This window comes from Biomphalaria glabrata, chromosome 9, assembly GCF_947242115.1.
Source record: "Biomphalaria glabrata chromosome 9, xgBioGlab47.1, whole genome shotgun sequence".
Taxonomy (NCBI): domain Eukaryota; kingdom Metazoa; phylum Mollusca; class Gastropoda; family Planorbidae; genus Biomphalaria; species Biomphalaria glabrata.
This window is the reverse complement of record NC_074719.1, coordinates 10,985,713-11,005,015: the sequence shown is the minus strand read 5'-3', so window position 1 is coordinate 11,005,015 and position 19,303 is coordinate 10,985,713. Positions and strand designations below refer to the sequence as shown.

The following is a 19,303-nucleotide window of genomic DNA, read 5'->3' as shown; positions in this document are numbered from 1 at the left end:
AAGAAAGGGAAGATGAAGGAAATATATTAGAATGTACTAGACACGTGACAGCGTGGAGAGAAATGTCATACAATCGTTATCCCAACGAATCAATCAATCAATCTATCAATCGACCCGTGTATCTTAACTAAGTAAAAGCCTGGTTATACTTGCGACATTCCATCGTTCTGTGGTCTAGAAAACTTGGGAATATTTAAAAAAACTAAAACCCAGGAATATAGTGCTCTACATTTCTATTATCTTTTAGATTTAATCATTTAAAGACATTCAGTCTCGCCAGGAGTCAGTCAAGTGGAAACAAAACGTGTACATCAAAGATAAGCAAATAGTGTGTTGGTACAGAGGTTACATACAGGTGTAAAGTGAACAACTTCAGAGTGATTGACAGTTTACTTTCGAATTCGTTTGGAAACATGAAGAAAACATTTGTGTTAATTAACTTGTAAGTTTGCTATCTATCTATCTATCTATCTATCTATCTATCTATCTATCTATCTATCCATCTATCTATCTATCTATCTATCTATCTATCTATCTATCTATCTATCTATCTATCTATCTATCTATCTATCTATCTATCTATCTATCTATCTATTTATCCTATCTATCTATCTATCCATCTATCTCTCTATCTCTCTAATCTATCTATCTATCTATCTATCTCTCTAATCTATCAATCTATCTATCTATCTATCTATCTATCTATCTATCTATCTATCTATCTATCTATCTATCTACCTATCTTTATCTTTCTAGCTATAATCTACCTGTTTTTCTGCTAATCTATGCACTATTTTACCTTTTTAATGAGCAAGGATTGATCATATTCTAGCAGAAATATATATAGCATGATATACTCATATAACTGAACAGTCTGCATTTAATTTAGTTCTGTGTTCGTTTGTTTGATGTTGACATTTATTCAAATATTTTTATAATGAAGATGTAGGCCTATTATCAGATATTGTTGACGTTACTGTAACCAATATTGTCTGTTTTATATGTTTTAAGAAATGGAAATACAATTTCAACACTATTGGAATGAAAAGAATTTTAATTGATTTTAGTAAGCTTACTGTATTGTTCCACTCTCAAGTCATCATTCTACTCAACAGTTCATTGTTGATCCCAGTTTAAATAAATAGTTTAGATGTTTTATTCATTTCTTTTGAAGGTTCAGCTTTCTGTTGTTACTTCAATACTGCTTGGCCTATAAAACGTATCAAGATAGCATACCTAATGGTAATAAAGTGGCTCACCCCTGCATAGCGAGTGCGTTATGGGAAGGTGTCGGACATAAGAATCTTAACGGAGGCGGTGAACGAAACCCATTTGGTCTAGATTTTGCTAATGCTGGCCATGAGGTCTGTATATTTTATTTCATTGTGTACCCTTTTTGTTATAGACTTTGAAAACTAAGTTTTTCACATTTTTGTTTGGAAGTGGACCAAAGAGCTGTGTGCTGCAGACTCGGACGGCGACGGAAAAACCAACGGTGAAGAGCTCGGTGACCCTTCCTGCGTGTGGTCAGCTGGTGGAGTACCATCGCGTACAACGGACATCTCACATCCAGGTAAAGGGTAAACCGTTCAAATCTGAAAAAAATTGTGAAAATTGGGACTTGGGAACAAACAAAATTTTGTAATTTATAATAGTCGATAACTAAAACGAAAATACTATTTAAATGAGGCAAAATAGTTTATATTCATTTATACAACGATTACCACGAACCGAAGCTTAAATGAATTATTTACACGCGTTCCTACCGATGCCATTGTAGGGTCGATTCATTGTAGTTCTAGGTTAATAAACAATTGTTAACTCTTTCTCTTCGTAATTATTTTTCCACGTTTCGACGGAATTCTTCATTTTGCTCATTACTATTTCACTACCCGATTATGAGTGGGCTTCAATACTATTGTCGTTTGTTATCGGTAAACATTGTGTTTGGTCTAGAATTCAAGGGGAATGCATGCGCTTTTAATAGAACACAAAGTCAAGTTTATAAAATTAAACATTAATTTAATTTAATGAGGTCAAATCGACGATGGTATCGTCAATTAGAAGAGAAAGAGTTAATACCTAAATGTAGTTGTGTAACTTTTCTTTGTAAAATGTTTTAAATGTTTCTGATGTTCTTTCAGAGCGTAAGAGAATCTACTTCCTAGTTCAAAACTCCCGCAGGACGAAGGGAGATGGCAGCGGGCAGGGTATGAACCCAGGACAATCGAGACGACCGAACGTCCAGCACGCCTACCTTATCTTATAAAACACAGACGTAGCTTCAAAAAAAGAAGATGATTATGCCCTACGCGTCATGCATCTAGTTATGCATGTTAACCAATGACTTAAATTCCGCCAATTCATTGGTTTTCCTGGCTAGCTCAGGCAACCCATTTCATGCTCTAATAGCTCTAGGAAAGAAAGAGCATTTTTACAAATTTGTCCCAGCATATGGAGCGAGGAATGTTCCATTTATCTTTGTGACCGCACGACAAGGCAGCCATCTTTAGAAAGTTTGACAAATGTTTATAAAAAGAGTTGCAATGTCTATATTAATTTTCTAGTGTTTTTATAGCAAAAGTTTCAGAGTTTGAGCAAAGTCATCTTCGTTCAAATATATAACAATTTAAAAAGAAGCTTACAGTAAGTGTCATTCTGTCTATTGTTATGACTCCATTATCAGGTGTTTGCCAACCAATGGACGATGCTAAATGTACAGGCAAAAATAGTTTCGTATCTTGTGTCTCCAACAGTTTTCAAGACAGCTGTGACGTCATTAAAAATACAGGTATACTACAAGGATGTCATTTTATAGTTGTTTCACAGATGTTACTAATATATTAAGACATTTGTCTATGTTCCATGTTATGTAAGTCTACTGTAGGAACAGACAGTATTCTTCTGTTACTAATATATTTATACATTTGTCTATGTTCCATGTTATGTAAGTCTACTGTAGGAACAGACAGTACTCTTTGATTTCTGTATTGTAAGCTCCATTGTCTTACTGAGACCATTCGTTACAAAAGGCTTGAACACTGACCCGTGACTTCAAAACCTATGGGCATTTTAGACCACTAGCTCGTTGCCACGTCACAGGTCTGTACGACGTGGCAAAGAGCTAATTGTCTAAACTGCCCACAGGTTGTGACGTTACTGTTCAGTCTTCAGGCCTTCTGTAACGATTGGTCTCGGTCGTACTCCACTATTCTATTAAGATCCGTTGTTTTCTAGACTGGGAATTCCCGTTTATTTATTTCTCAAGCCATATCTATGCCGTCACGTTTGTGACCTGAGCCACCTCTTGTGTATTGAAACTCTAACTGTGCTCTCTTGTCTTGACTTTCTTCTAGGTATCGAGACGGTGGACGTGAAGCTGACTAAACACACATTGCCAGCGGCGGACACCACGTATATGTGTATGTCCTTCAACCTCCCCAAGGACCAAGATTACCACATCGTAGCTGACGAGCCACTCATTGACAACGCCTACGTGGTCCACCACATGATGCTGTACGGCTGTGACGACTGTAAATATAGTTCTTACCTTCATTCTGTTTGGGTTTAAGCAGGAGGCCGTCATATTTACTTTACAGAGTTTACATCTGAAAACAAAAACGAGTAATAGAAAAGAATACTTAAAAAAACAACAAAGCGTATCTAAGGAAAACAACCGCTAATTACTGCCAGTTATCTGAAAATTACACAGATTGGCCCCATTTCTGCTATATAAAAAAATTAAATAGTATTAATTGATTAACTAATTGGTCAATTTTTTAATTGATTCGTTTATTGTTATCGACTATGAACAATTATGCAAAATTTTAACTTGATCCGAGAATGAGAAGTGGGAGAATAAACGTGACAAAAAGTAATAAGGGGATTAGTCCATATATATATCCACATCTCTCATTAAGTAGGATTTATTCCCCTTATTTAGAAATCAAACAAAATATTTAATTGTTTTTGTTTTGTTTTGTATGAATAATTGTGCCAAGATTTAACTTGATCCGAGAAAGGAAAATGAGAGATCAAACATGTTCAAACTTTTTACTATACATACAGACAGATGGACAGACAGACGGACAGACAGAATGAGTTTTGTAAATAATTGAAACAATCTGTTTATTTTCGAGTTGTAGAATGCTTCGTGTTTTCGGTCCATTTGTTTGATAGAGATGATTCATGACGATATTTCAGTCTTTTGAGGGTTTTATTATTATGAAGAAAGATTCTGCAGTTGACAAGTTAGATCAAATCAGAGACAATAATGCACACTTATTAGAAGTCGTCCAAACGAATGCAAAAATTACAAAGTACATTTAGGTTTAAATAACAAATAGATAACCTGACCAATCACACTGTATATATTAGTACCATGCTGAGGCGCGGTGGCTGAGCGGTAAAGTGCTTGACGTCCGAACCAGGAGTCCCGGGTTCGAATCCTGGTGAATCTAGGATTTTTTTTATTTCGGGATCTTTGGGCACCTCTAAGTCCACCTAGCTCTAATGGGTACCTGACATTAGTTGGAAAAAGTAAAGGCGGTCGGTCGTTGTGCTGGTCACATGACACCTTTGTTAACCGTATGACACAGAAACAGATGACCTTTACATCATCTGCCCTATAGACCTCATTATCTGAAAACGGAACTTTACTTTTTTACTGAATTCTCAATACTTCAGATACAAGGATTTAAGTTCCCGTAGTCTCAATGTGGTGCCTAGGTAAAAAAAAAAAAGCGTCTGTTGTGTGGAAGCAGATGAAGGGGTGGTACCCGTCGTTTTTCTCCTTGAGCCTGGGACCCAACGCATTCAGCGCAACGGTACGCCGAGTCTTGGGGTAGGAATTAAACAAAGATCTGGAATCCCAATCTTTTAATCTTATCTTATATAATACAGACGTTACTTCAAAAAAAAAAGATGATTACGTCCTACACGTCATGCATATAGTCATGTATATTAACCAAAGACCTAAATTCTGCTAAGTCACTGGTTGTCCTGGCTAGCTCAGGCAACCCATTCCATGCTCTAATAGCACTAGGGAAGAAGGAGCATTTGTACAAATTTGACCTAGCATATGGAACGAGGAAATGTGCCAATCCAAACCAACTGCACTTTACAAGGGTATGTCATGGAAAGTGGAATCCACTTAGGCAGGCCTTCCATTGAATGTGGCGGTCAAATAATAGGAATATAAAGAAATTACCAAGAACTGTTGACTTTTAATCTCTCTGACTGACGATTGCCTAGAGTTTAGAGGCAAATACTCCCACAACACGGCACAACCACTAATGGTCAATGCTATGATAGTAGTGGAACCTTCAGACAGGAATTGGGGTGAAGAGCTCTCGGTCCACGCCTGTCCACCGAAAGAAATCCATCTTAGTGGTCAAAGGGATAATGGGGATGCACAGCAGATTTAAAAAGACTTTTCCCTCGATACAGATGCTTAGATCTAAGTAAGAAAAGAAGACTAGCTATTGACGTGCACGCTATGAAAACTTAATTAATGTTTAAACTTTTCTTCCTAGCAATCACTGACTTCATCGCCAGCCCAACGGAGTGTGAAATGAGCAAATGTACATCTATCATAGGCGGATGGTCGGTGGGTGAAACTGGCGAGTGCTATGATGGGACGGTTGGATTTAGAATCGGTCCGAATGGATTTAAGAAAGCCATACTCGAGGTCTGTAACCAGTTTTTTGTTGGTTTGTTGTTGGTTTACACAAAATACATTGCAAGTTCAGAAAACTTTCCACAATACCTCTATTCAAGTCAGAACTTCATGGAACCTGAATCCAGAAATCTGGATGCAGGAACCTCTTGACTCCAGTAACCTGGACAGCTGATCTCAAAAACGTCTTAAACGATTTTCCTAGAAATGTAAAATTGTTGTATATTGCTGAGACAAGAATGACTAGCTCATTGGTTACATGGGGAAAACTCAAGTTTGATCGTTATAATTTTTCAAAGTAAAATAGTAATTAATTAAAATTTGTCTTGACTATATCTAGAAAAAAACGTCGTAGTCCATAACAGGGTACATTTAAAGTTGCTTAATTTTAATGAAAGAATATCTATGATTTAAAAATATATTTTTACGTAAATCAATTATACATTTTTTTCTCGATTCTAGATCTAGAAGGATAACTAGATTTAGTCTACATATTAAGAGTTATAAAACGGAAGTATCGGTCCAGTATTAAATCTAGATGTCCATATAATAATAACATCTATAAATAAATGCAAAATTACTAGGTCCCGATGGCTGTATTAGTAAAAACACACTTTCAGGCATCTGACTTCTTTAAAAATACACGGATTCGATACCCGGCATAAACCAATTATATTTTTTACAAATCATTTTATAGTTTTTTATACTCTTATGCGTACTATTGGGATATTGTCTTTTTAAAAAAAGTATTTTCGAAAAATTTTTCTTGTTGTCTTAGTTTGTAAGCTAATTACAAGCTATAGTACCCTTTAGTTTAATTTAATTCTAATTACTTTGTATGTGGCGTATAGCATGCTCTGTGCGCTAGGTTCTAATCCCTTTGTGGTTTAACTGGGTGGGGTATATTGAGGAGGGCTCCATGCTGCCAGTCAACACAACTCTGCTTCAGTTGGGATTCAAACTCAGGCCCTCTTGTCTCAGCTACACATCACGACTTAAACATTTTGCTTAAAAAATTAATTGGAGATGGCATGCTTTTAGATATAAGTATCATAGATAAGATAAGATAATTGTATTGGTCCAAACTAATGGGAATTCAGTTAGTCTACAATTGTCCACATCAGCATTTTGTTAAAGCTTTTGAAAATTGTTTGGGTCTCCACAAAACCTGAACTGGGGTGACCTCCATCAACTTATATTCGCCCATGTATACAAATCAGCACCTAACTTATGGACTCTATTACCTCGCCCCCCACACACAGACACACTCATGACCCTGGACTGTACTCCAATGTACTTCTCTACCTTGTCAATAGAGGCCAGACTTTTATGATTATAATGAGAGGAAGTTACTATTTAGACCTCATTTCTTTCCACTGTCTAGATTCACTACGACAATCCAAAGCTAGTGTCCACTTACCAGGACTCGAGTGGACTGCGTTTGTACTACCAACCAGCCAGCGACACGGTCAAGGACATGTTCACTATGCTGACTGGGCAGACGATGTTAGTTCTACCTCCAGGTCTGTTTCTCTTAAGTGATCGTAAGAAATACCACATAATGTTTTAAAGTACAAACTCTCTTGGTCTTATGAACTAAAATAAATGTTATGGTTTCAGGTCAGTCAAGAATTGAGAAAGTCGGAACTTGTCCAAGTTCTTGTACATCCACTTTATTCAAAGAGAAGGTCTATCTTAATAGCGCCACCAACCACATGCATTTAATAGGTGAGTTGTCTTGTTCGGAACATTCACGCCATAACTTTCTGCTATCACAGAGTGACATGAGGCTATTAATTTTTTGTATTGCCACAAAAAGTACGTGCCGCTACCTGACAGCATCGAGATTTGACAATAAATAGCAGGAGTAGTACATGAAGTCCATGAAGTTATCCCTTTGTGAACATTTTATTGGCTGTAACATTTGGGAAGTTGTTGGAACATTTTAATTCATGAACGGTGAATGAGATTATTTAGAAAGTTTGATGAAAAGCACTCGATGGCAAAATAAGTATGAATACTGGACATTGCAACGGATTGATCAGACTTTGAATACCTGTTTTGATTGGATCACTAACAAAGAAAAGAGAGGGAGAAAGAGAGAGAGAGAGAGAAGAGAAAGAGAGAATATAAAAGAAAAAGGATGGAAAGAGAAATAGAAACAAAAGAGAAAAGTAGCAATTGAAAAAGAGTATGAGCGTACGAATGACACTTGGCAAGTTTTGTTAAAATGTTTTACATGTTTCGGATGTTCCTTCATAGTTGAAGATAGTCTACTTCCTAGTCCAAACCTCCCGCAGGACGACGGGGGATGAGAGCTGGCAGGGTTTGAACCCGGGACTATCGATAAATCCAAACAACAGTCCAGGGCGCAAACCGCACGACCAGGCAGCCATCCAAGCTCGTTAAGAAAATAGAGAATTTAAAAAAAAATGTGATAAAATTCTAGATCTCAAAGCTTTGGTCACATAATGCTATCTGTGATTTCAACGGAACGAAAGAACAAAATGGAATATAGATAGATAGATAGATAGATAGATAGATAGATAGATAGATAGATAGATAGATAGATAGATAGATAGATATGAGAGTGGTAGCAAGACAGATAGATAGATAGATAGATAGATAGATAGATAGATAGATAGATAGATAGATAGTTAGATAGATAGATAGATAGATAGATAGATAGATAGATAGATAGATAGATAGATATGAGAGTGGGAGCAAGACAGATAGATAGATAGATAGATAGATAGATAGATAGATAGATAGATAGATAGATAGTTAGATAGATAGATAGATAGATAGATAGATAGATAGATAGATAGATAGATAGTTAGATAGATAGATAGATAGATAGATAGATAGATAGATAGATAGATAGATAGATAGATATGAGAGTGGGAGCAAGACAGATAGATAGCAAAGCATAGAGAGAGAGAGAGAGAGAGAGAGAGAGAAAGAACTATACAATTTTAAATTCTTGAATGCTTCTTTAAACCAATGACTCTAAAACCAATTCCTTTATTAACTACTAATCCAAGGCAGATCAATGAAGATCGATCTCATGAGGAACGGAGCTTTTGTGAAACACTTGACCAATGAGGAAACTTTTGACTACAACACACCCAATACATTTGAGTAAGATTTATACTTCTATACTTTGTGTTGAAAACCTTGTCTAGAAATGAAGGACTTACTGTAGACTGTCTTGCTTATAGTTGTCTTAGAATTTCAATGATAAGAATGAAAAAAAAAACAATCTAAATAAATAAATGTAAAAACTGAGGTTTTGCGATGTAGAGAGTAATGGTAATAATATGCAGACATCCACACACACACACACACGCACACTAATAAGTCATCCATGATATACAAAAAAATAAAATACATTTAGTTCTAAATGTTGGTGATAAATAATAAATAATTAAATAAATGTAAAAACTGACGTTTTGCCATATAGAGAGTAATGGTAATAATATGCAGATATACACACACACACATACACACACACAAATGTGTCCTCCAGGATATACATACAAAAAAAATACATTTAGTTCTAAATGTAGGGGATTTTTTTAAAAATAACTACTCAAACAAAGATGGTAAATATATTATGAAAATTTTCAACATTAAAAACACGAATCAATATTTACAAAATTAACACGTAGAGCGGCACTAAAAACGTTATAACTAGACTTTCGCTGCTTACTAATTGAACTCGATCTGTAAGCTAACTCACTGTCTGTAAGTGAGGACATCCTCCATAACTGAATACAAAGAAAAAAAAACAACACATTAAGTGTAAACAATGAGTATACGACCAGAGGCGTAGTGAGCATAACGTGAGGCCGGGGCAAGAGACTTTATTGGCGCCCCCCTCACTACGTCTCTGCATACGACACACAACCTTTACTGCATACGATATGTAAATGAACACCCGACACACAGTTTATAAATAAGCCCATAAAAGACAAATGACAATCTGAACATTTGTTTTATTTTAAAATTCTGGATGAGGTTGAAGTTACCTCAGTAAATCAAAGATCGTACCAAAGACCACCAGATGTCCGATAATTGACTGTAAGTTGTTTAACTAGTATAGACATTGATATATATATATATATATATATATATATATATATATATATATATATATATATATATATATATATTGTAAAACAAAAATCGAGGACTACTTCGATCACAGGTTTCCACTTCAAAAATTCCCTAACTGACAAAAGAACACATTTACACATATGGCTATTAAAATCACTCTACAGTTGTAATTAGTATAGATACATGTCTATTTTATTTTCATTTAAAATATTTAGTTTCTTGTTAGTAACACTGTCAACGTTTCAGCTTTGATCCACCAATCGAAGTGCTCCCAGGGGATGAGATCATCACTACCTGTGTATACAACAGTGCCACATCAAAACATTACGTCTACTATGGTGACGGTACCTCGGATGAAATGTGCTACGGTTATCTGACAATGTTCCCCAAGAGTGCTCTTAAGTCGACACGTAAGTTAATGCTTGGTGACCTATGTTTCAATTACCAAACTTTATTTTGATAAATTCGAATGCTTTCTAAGTGTTATTGATTGAAGGCTTTTAATGTCAGCGGCCTTGGCTTGGTGAGAGATATTATTTTATTGAATTGAGCTTGAAGACATTGACTTCAAGGTAAAGGTATACTCCGCACTGTGTTTCTTCACTGTATTTAAGTGTTGTCCAGAACTCTTAGGAACTAACATGACTTATAATTTGGGAGACAATACCACCGTCCAAAACGTGACACCCTATTACAAGTGGGCCAGTGTATTGTATATATTCCCTTGTTGCCTTCACTATCAGATGTTGTTATCATCGTCTAAGATTCAGTTTTCATATAGTGCCATGAAACAATTTTACAAAGCTTATATCAACTCACTCTGAATGTCTGTCTCGTCTGGTATAAGGTTTATACACGTTTATTTCTCCGACATCCTCGGATCAAGCGAAAATTTTCGCACAATTTTTTATTTCACCTGAAAAAAATAAGAATCAATGTAAAAAAAAAAAAGACAATTTTGTTTGTTATTAAACAAGGGAAAGAAATTGTACTGACTGATGTTGTGGTATAAGGGGAACTAGTTCCCCTTTATAGGTCGCCGCTTTAAAGCTTGAAACAAACAAAAAATAATAAAATAAAATAGCTTCTATTTTCATAAGCCCTTCGGTAGCACAATGGTGAGCATGTCGTTGAGGAAGCTTGAGTCTTGATTTGGAATTTCGTTCCCCCCCCCTTTTTTTTTTCCTCAACAAATAAATAAATGCATTTAGAAGCGATTACATAACATTCATTCAATGACCCCATTCCCCCCCCCCTTCCCAACTGGTCCAGACAAGTGCTAGGATCAGAGTGTATTGAAAAAGCTAAACGCTTGAAATCGCGCTAAACAAAAACAATTAGTAAATTTTTTCAAATCGTAAAGATTTTTTTTTATATTTTTGGTCTACAAGAGAGCACAGCAATATGATAGTCAAAAACTCACAAAGGATCCACTTGTTGCAGAAACTTATAGAATGGCACTCCAAACACAACTGACAACATTAGAAAAGGACTGCGAAAATAACATAAATGAGCATTGGGAAATAATAAAGCATGCTATCAAAAGAACAGCAGAAGAGGTAGTTGGATTTAAACAAAAGAACGAGAAAATAGGGTGGTATGATGATGAATGCAGACAAACTATAGAAGAGAAGAACAATGCCCAAATGATAATGCTACAGAGAGAAACCAGGAACACTAGACAGCAATACAATGAAGCAAGAAGAAGGGCCACAAAAGTTGTAAGAATGAAAAAACGGGAATGGGAAAAGTCCAAGATCACTAAAATTGAGGAACTAGCAAAGGAGGGAGACATGAGAGGAATGTATATGAAAATTAAAGATGAAAAGAACGGATTTCAAGCTAGATCACACATGTGTGAGAACAAAGATGGTCAGCTTATTACAGAAAACAGCAGGGTCATTGAGAGATGGGCTGAATACTTTGAGGAGATCCTAAATACCACTGAAGATGGAGACAATGGAGAATATGAACTGCCGCATGGGGGACCAGATCCCTTAGTGAACCCTCCAACACTCATTGAAACATCAGAAATAATTAGGACCATGAAGAATCACAAAGCACCAGGAGAGGACCAAATCACAGCAGAACTAATTAAATATGGAGGGAAAGACTTACATTCCCAAATACACAGACTAATATCAAGAATTTGGGAAGAAGAAGTAATACCAACAGAATGGGAAACGGCTCTTATAACCCCAATACACAAAAAAGGATCCAAGTTAAAGTGCTGTAATTACAGAGGAATCTCTCTACTAAATGTGACTTATAAGATACTGTCTAGGCTTATAACTAAGAGACTTGGAAAATATTCAGAAGAAATCTTAGGTGACTACCAATGTGGTTTCAGACCCAACAAATCCACAACCGACCACATCTTCACACTAAGATGTATACTAGAAAAATGCCATGAATACAACATACCAATCCACCAACTCTTTATAGACTATAAAATGGCTTATGACAGTATCAGAAGGAAATACCTATATGACACACTACAGGATTTTGGAATACCCAATAAGCTGACAAGACTTATACATATGACATTAAACAACTCAAAAAGCAAAGTCATAATACAAGGAGAACACTCACGGGAATTTAGGATTAAACGAGGATTAAGACAAGGAGACGCACTTTCCTGCATGCTTTTCAACTTAACACTGGAGAGAGTTATAAGAAATATACACATAAACACAAGGGGAACTATTACTAACTACTTCAGGAGAGAAAACATGGGTCCACAACCAACAGGGACGATATACAGCCAACCTCTACAATACCTTGCTTATGCCGATGACATTGCCTTATTGGGTAAAGAAACCTCTGACATCGCTAGAGCCTTCATACAACTAGAAGAAGCATCTCGACCAGCAGGACTTGAGGTCAATGACAGTAAAACCAAGTACATCACAATGACAAGAGACAATCAAACAGAGGGACAAAATATCAAAATCAAAGACCACGAATTTGAAAACGTCCAAACTTTCAAATATCTAGGAAGTACTATTAATTTCAAAAATGACCTACTAACAGAAATAAAGGAAAGAATAGCAGCAGGCAACAGGGCATTTTATAGCACCCACCATCTACTTAAGAGCAAAATGATTTCAAGTAAAACCAAGAAAATAATATACAAAACTATAATAAGACCAGCAGCAATGTATGGAAGTGAGACCTGGACACCGACAAAGACATCTGAAAATTTACTTAACACTTGGGAAAGAAAAATCCTTAGGAAAATCTATGGTGCCATACAGGATGAAACAGGGTGGAGGACACGCACTAACCATGAGTTATATCAATTATATGAAGACCCACCAATAGTGAACGAAATAAAAAAGAACAGACTACGTTGGGCAGGTCACCTTGAAAGAATGTCAGACAACAGAGGGGCGAAAATCGTATACAGGCAAAAACCAAAAGGCAGGCGACTCAAAGGCAGACCCCGAATGCGATGGATAGATGACGTGGAAGCAGATCTGAAGCAGCTTGGGGTTAGGGCGTGGAGACGAAAGGCCCAGGAGAGATCTGAATAGAAGGATGTGTTAAAGCAGGCCAGAGCCCTCCATGGGCTGTAGCGCCACTGGGATGGATGGATGGTCTACATGTATTGAAAATTTTATTTAATTACTTGATTGACCCTAAATAATTGATACAACTACAATTACTATAAGCTCTGTTACCCTTCCAATGCTTTTATATAATCTATTATTGAAATGTTATGAACACTTATGTAATGTTCATGGACTTTTATGAAGTTATTGTATTATTATTATTCTTGTCGACTTTTTAGAAAAGTTTAACATATGCAAATGCAAAGTTAGAGGCGCAGTGTCAGTGGCTTCCGAACCGAATTTTCCACTATAACTTTTATTAATGATACCTTGCTGCATTTGTTTGTAAACATACATTTAGAGCGCTCTACGTCTAGGCTATACAGAAGTTCATTTTATATTCCAGAACAAAACTGTGTGTCGGTGTCCACACTGTCAGCATGTGAACTGGCTCAAGGTGTCGCTTATAACGGATGTGATTGGAAGACGCTCATCAAAGCCAACAACACAGAGGTCATGAAAATTAAACAAGACCTGGAAAATACTTGTGACGTGACAAAAGTTTGCAGGTAAAAACTTTTGAAGTCTCAATAGGTATACAGATTAGTGGACATCTTTTCAGAAAAGCTTAAAGAAGATCTTCCTAACAGATGGAAGCCCCTCTTCCCTCAAGTGCAATAAAGGTAAACTCGGAGGTGATTTCCCCAACCATCACTGGTAAAGAAGAAGGCAGCTGACTGCCAATAACCTCTGAAAGAGACAGCTGAAGAACTCTCTAAAGGGTCGATCAACACACATTTTTAGACGCAAAGAAAAGCTTTTGCCGAAGACAGGTGAAAACTGCGACATGATAGATCTCTCCACCCCCCCCCCACCCCCCGCGGACGACAGCGGCCTTTGTGTGGACTATATGTGCCAAAATAAAAAGGTCACCATTGGGTCTGCTTAGTCGCGTCATCTTGCAGTCATCTTTAATATTCGGACTTGTAGACAATGCCTTTAAATAACTAATAATATATATAAATTATTAATTTTTAGTTTCATTTTAAATTATTTTTTAATGTCAATCTTAAGATGTAAATGGATTAATATACTGATATTTCTTACAAGACGTACATGTACAAAGTAAATGTATTCTCTTTCTTCGTCTCGTTCTTTAATCCTCTCTGTCTTACTAATTCAATCAATCAAATTTTTTAGTTTCTCCTTTCATTCTCTCTTTTCTCCTTCTCTCTCCCTCTTTCTCACCTTTTCTCTTATTCCTATTTTCTCTTTCTCTTTGTCATTATCACTACTTCTCTCGTCCTCCTTCTCTTTTGTTCTATCTCCCTCCGACTCTTTCCCTCTCTCCTTCTCTTTCCTCTTTCTCTTTCTTCTGCTCTCTCTCCCTCCTTCGCATTCCTCTTTCTCTCTCTCTCCCGCTCTCTCTCCCCCTTCTTTCCTCTTTCTCTCTCTCCCACTCTCTCTCCCCCTTCTTTCCTCTTTCTCTCTCTCTCCCATGCTCTCTCCCTCCTTCTCTTTCCTCTTTCTCTCTCTCTCTTTCACTCTCTCTCCCTCCTTCTCTTTCCTCTTTCTCTCTCCCACTCTCTCTTCCCCTTCTTTCCTCTTTCTCTCTCTCTCCCACGCTCTCTCCCTCCTTCTCTTTCCTCTTTCTCTCTCTCTCTCTCCCACTCTCTCTCCCTCCTTCTCTTTCCTCTTTCTCTCTCTCCCACTCTCTCTTCCCCTTTATTCCTCTTTCTCTCTCCCACTCTCTCTTCCCCCTTTTTTCCTCTTTCTCTCTCTCTCCCACGCTTTCTCCCTCTTCTCTTTCCTCTTTCTCTCTCTCTCCCACTCTCTCTCCCTCCTTCTCTTTCCTCTTTCTCTCTCTCTCCCACTCTCTCTTCCCCTTCTTTCCTCTTTCTCTCTCTCCCCCAAGCTCTCTCCCTCCTTCTCTTTCCTCTTTCTCTCTCTCCCACTCTCTCTTCCCCTTCTTTCCTCTTTCTCTCTCTCTCCCACGCTCTCTCCCTCCTTCTCTTTCCTCTTTCTCTGTCCCACTCTCTCTTCCCCTTTTTTCCTCTTTCTCTCTCTCTCCCACGCTTTCTCCCTCTTCTCTTTCCTCTTTCTCTCTCTCTCCCGCTCTCTCTCCCTCCTTCGCATTCCTCTTTCTCTTTCCCAATCTCTCTTCCCCTTCTTTCCTCTTTCTCTCTCTCTCCCACTCTCTCTTCCCCTTCTTTCCTCTTTCTCTCTCTCTCCCACTCTCTCTCCCTCCTTCTCTTTCCTCTTTCTCTCTCTCTCCCACTCTCTCTTCCCCTTCTTTCCTCTTTCTCTCTCTCTCCCACTCTCTCTTCCCCTTCTTTCCTCTTTCTCTCTCTCTCCCACTCTCTCTCCCTCCTTCTCTTTCCTCTTTCTCTCTCTCTCTTTCACTCTCTCTTCCCCTTCTTTACTCTTTTTCTCTCTCTCCCACTCTCTCTCCTTCCTTCTCTTTCCTCTTTCTCTCTCTCTCCCACTCTCTCTTCCCCTTCTTTCCTCTTTCTCTCTCTCTCCCACGCTCTCTCCCTCCTTCTCTTTCCTCTTTCTCTCTCTCTCCCACTCTCTCTTCCCCTTCTTTCCTCTTTCTCTCTCCCACTCTCTCTTCCCCCTTTTTTCCTCTTTCTCTCTCTCTCCCACGCTTTCTCCCTCTTCTCTTTCCTCTTTCTCTCTCTCTCCCACTCTCTCTCCCTCATTCTCTTTCCTCTTTCTCTCTCTCTCCCACTCTCTCTTCCCCTTCTTTCCTCTTTCTCTCTCTCCCCCAAGCTCTCTCCCTCCTTCTCTTTCCTCTTTCTCTCTCTCCCACTCTCTCTTCCCCTTCTTTCCTCTTTCTCTCTCTCTCCCACGCTCTCTCCCTCCTTCTCTTTCCTCTTTCTCTCTCCCACTCTCTCTTCCCCTTTTTTCCTCTTTCTCTCTCTCTCCCACGCTTTCTCCCTCTTCTCTTTCCTCCTTCTCTCTCTCTCCCGCTCTCTCTCCCTCCTTCGCATTCCTCTTTCTCTTTCCCAATCTCTCTTCCCCTTCTTTCCTCTTTCTCTCTCTCTCCCACTCTCTCTTCCCCTTCTTTCCTCTTTCTCTCTCTCTCTCTCCCACTCTCTCTCCCTCCTTCTCTTTCCTCTTTCTCTCTCTCTCCCACTCTCTCTTCCCCTTCTTTCCTCTTTCTCTCTCTCTCCCACTCTCTCTCCCTCCTTCTCTTTCCTCTTTCTCTCTCTCTCTTTCACTCTCTCTTCCCCTTCTTTCCTCTTTTTCTCTCTCTCCCACTCTCTCTCCTTCCTTCTCTTTCCTCTTTCTCTCTCTCTCCCCCTTCTTTCCTCTTTCTCTCTCTCTCCCACGCTCTCTCCCTCCTTCTCTTTCCTCTTTCTCTCTCCCACTCTCTCTTCCCCCTTTTTTCCTCTTTCTCTCTCTCTCCCACGCTTTCTCCCTCTTCTCTTTCCTCTTTCTTTCTCTCCCACTCTCTCTCCCTCATTCTCTTTCCTCTTTCTCTCTCTCTCCCACTCTCTCTTCCCCTTCTTTCCTTTTTCTCTCTCTCTCCCACGCTCTCTCCCTCCTTCTCTTTCCTCTTTCTCTCTCTCCCACTCTCTCTTCCCCTTCTTTCCTCTTTCTCTCTCTCTCCCACGCTCTCTCCCTCCTTCTCTTTCCTCTTTCTCTCTCCCACTCTCTCTTCCCCTTCTTTCCTCTTTCTCTCTCTCTCCCACGCTTTCTCCCTCTTCTCTTTCCTCTTTCTCTCTCTCTCCCGCTCTCTCTCCCTCCTTCGCATTCCTCTTTCTCTCTCCCAATCTCTCTTCCCCTTTTTTCCTCTTTCTCTCTCTCTCCCACGCTTTCTCCCTCTTCTTTCCTCTTTCTCTCTCTCTCCCACTCTCTCTCCCTCCTTCTCTTTCCTCTTTCTCTCTCTCCCACTCTCTCTTCCCCTTCTTTCCTCTTTCTCTCTCTCTCCCACTCTCTCTCCCTCCTTCTCTTTCCTCTTTCTCTCTCTCTCTTTCACTCTCTCTTCCCCTTCTTTCCTCTTTTTCTCTCTCTCCCACTCTCTCTCCCTCCTTCTCTTTCCTCTTTCTCTCTCTCTCCCACTCTCTCTTCCCCTTCTTTCCTCTTTCTCTCTCTCTCTTACTCTCTCTTCCCCTTCTTTCCTCTTTCTCTCTCTCTCCCACGCTCTCTCCCTCCTTCTCTTTCCTCTTTCTAACTCCCACTCTCTCTTCCCCCTTTTTTCCTCTTTCTCTCTCTCTCCCACGCTTTCTCCCTCTTCTCTTTCCTCTTTCTCTCTCTCTCCCACTCTCTCTCCCTCCTTCTCTTTCCTCTTTCTCTCTCTCTCCCACTCTCTCTTCCCCTTCTTTCCTCTTTCTCTCTCTCTCCCACGCTTTCTCCCTCTTCTCTTTCTTCTTTCTCTCTCTCTCCCACTCTCTCTCCCTCCTTCGCATTCCTCTTTCTCTCTCTCTCCCGCTCTCTCTCCCAACTTCTCTTTTGTCTTTCTCTGTATTTCGCTCCTTCTCCCCCCTCCTTACCTCCCTCTCTCTCTTTTACAATCTCTCTTTTTGTCACTCACTCTCAAGGCATTATCACACATGCGCGCAACTCACCCATACCACATTTATTGTCACTGAATTATCAGCTTAAATGAATCATCAGCTTGTTATTATTGGATTTAGTACATGGATGCATCTCAACAAACTTGCAACTGACTGCGTACATGGTGTAACATATTAACAATGTCCTCTACATAGACGTACAGAACACTGACGATAAAATTGTTTATTTCAGTTCACAGTGTCAAGAAACTGTCCAGAAAATCTCAAACACTTGTTTCCAAGGACAGACGGCTTCATTTGCCAAAAGTTTAGACTCTGTCTCTCCAGAGGTTTACGACGTCAGCAAAATAGTTGAAAAATGTCAAGAGAATGGCAGCAACAGAATCAGCATTAATACTAGATCTAATTACGTCCCTTTGTTGCTATGTATGGCAGCTGTAGTAAAGAAAATTGTGCTTTGAATGATTGAGAACACAGTAGAAGCTTGTTTAACTTGTTGATTTGTACATTGTGTATGCATGTAATTTATAACCTATACTTCATCTATCTATTTTTGTCAGTTCAATAACTCTGTAATTGGAAGAGGTACATTTACCTCCAATTATGACAATTCACTGTTATTTGCTGTTCAGGGATGGTCAAAATGTTTTATATGGCCGGCCGTATAGCAATTTTTTGTACTGGGGGTGGCCGCATTTATATCAAAGAAGGGATATCTATATTATAAAGTAGAATGTGAGGGGTATGTATGTATGTATGTATGTATGTATGTATCTTGCTTATAGACATCAAAACCGCTTGACCAATCTTGATAAAACTAGGCAGTAATGTTCCTTGGGTACCAACTTAGACCGTAGTGTATGTATTGTAGCCCTAAAACAAACTTAAGACCCTCAAAAAAAAATAAAGTTGTCCGACTCTATTACAGCTATAGTATTTTATGGATCTAGGCCATGTCTACAATGTTGACATGAGAAAAGATAGAAAGGATTTAGACCTAGATCTAATTTTAAGAAATACACTTTGCGCAGATAGTTTTTTACTTTGACACATGAAAATACAAAAGAAGATCCATTGATTTCATTATATAATAAAATTAACCTTCAATTTTGTGTTTCAAAAGCATTTTTTACATTAATTAGTTCCTTATATCTGTGATTACAGATTTCCTGACGAACATTCTTTCATTAGACAATTCCGTAATGAATCGCGTACTAAATATTAATTCGTTTAATTGTTTACTTTATAATCCCATCCCTAGATCTAAAACTCTAATTCAACTCTAAGATGATAAAACTTCTCTTCGCACAGATAGTTTTATACTTTAACACATAAACATATTAATTAAAGTCCATTCATTTCATATTTTGATCAAATAAACATTCAAATTTGGTTTTCTAAAGCTACATTCGTTCACGAAAGCTGCGAAG

General features: G+C 38.3%; 1 protein-coding gene across 1 annotated transcript; it reads left to right on the top strand.

Annotated features, from left to right (window-relative positions):
- The first annotated feature begins 266 nt into the window (after nucleotides 1-266).
- On the top strand, nucleotides 267-18,436 carry LOC106076224 (DBH-like monooxygenase protein 2). The gene is made up of 12 exons (XM_056040937.1): nucleotides 267-442; nucleotides 1,175-1,364; nucleotides 1,444-1,573; nucleotides 2,687-2,791; nucleotides 3,357-3,533; nucleotides 5,535-5,689; nucleotides 7,062-7,200; nucleotides 7,298-7,405; nucleotides 8,722-8,818; nucleotides 10,043-10,206; nucleotides 13,757-13,919; nucleotides 18,106-18,436. Exons 1-12 carry the CDS (start codon nucleotides 414-416, stop codon nucleotides 18,332-18,334), a joined length of 1,686 nt encoding a protein of 561 aa, XP_055896912.1. The 5' UTR covers nucleotides 267-413; the 3' UTR covers nucleotides 18,335-18,436.
- Nucleotides 18,437-19,303: the final 867 nt, after the last annotated feature.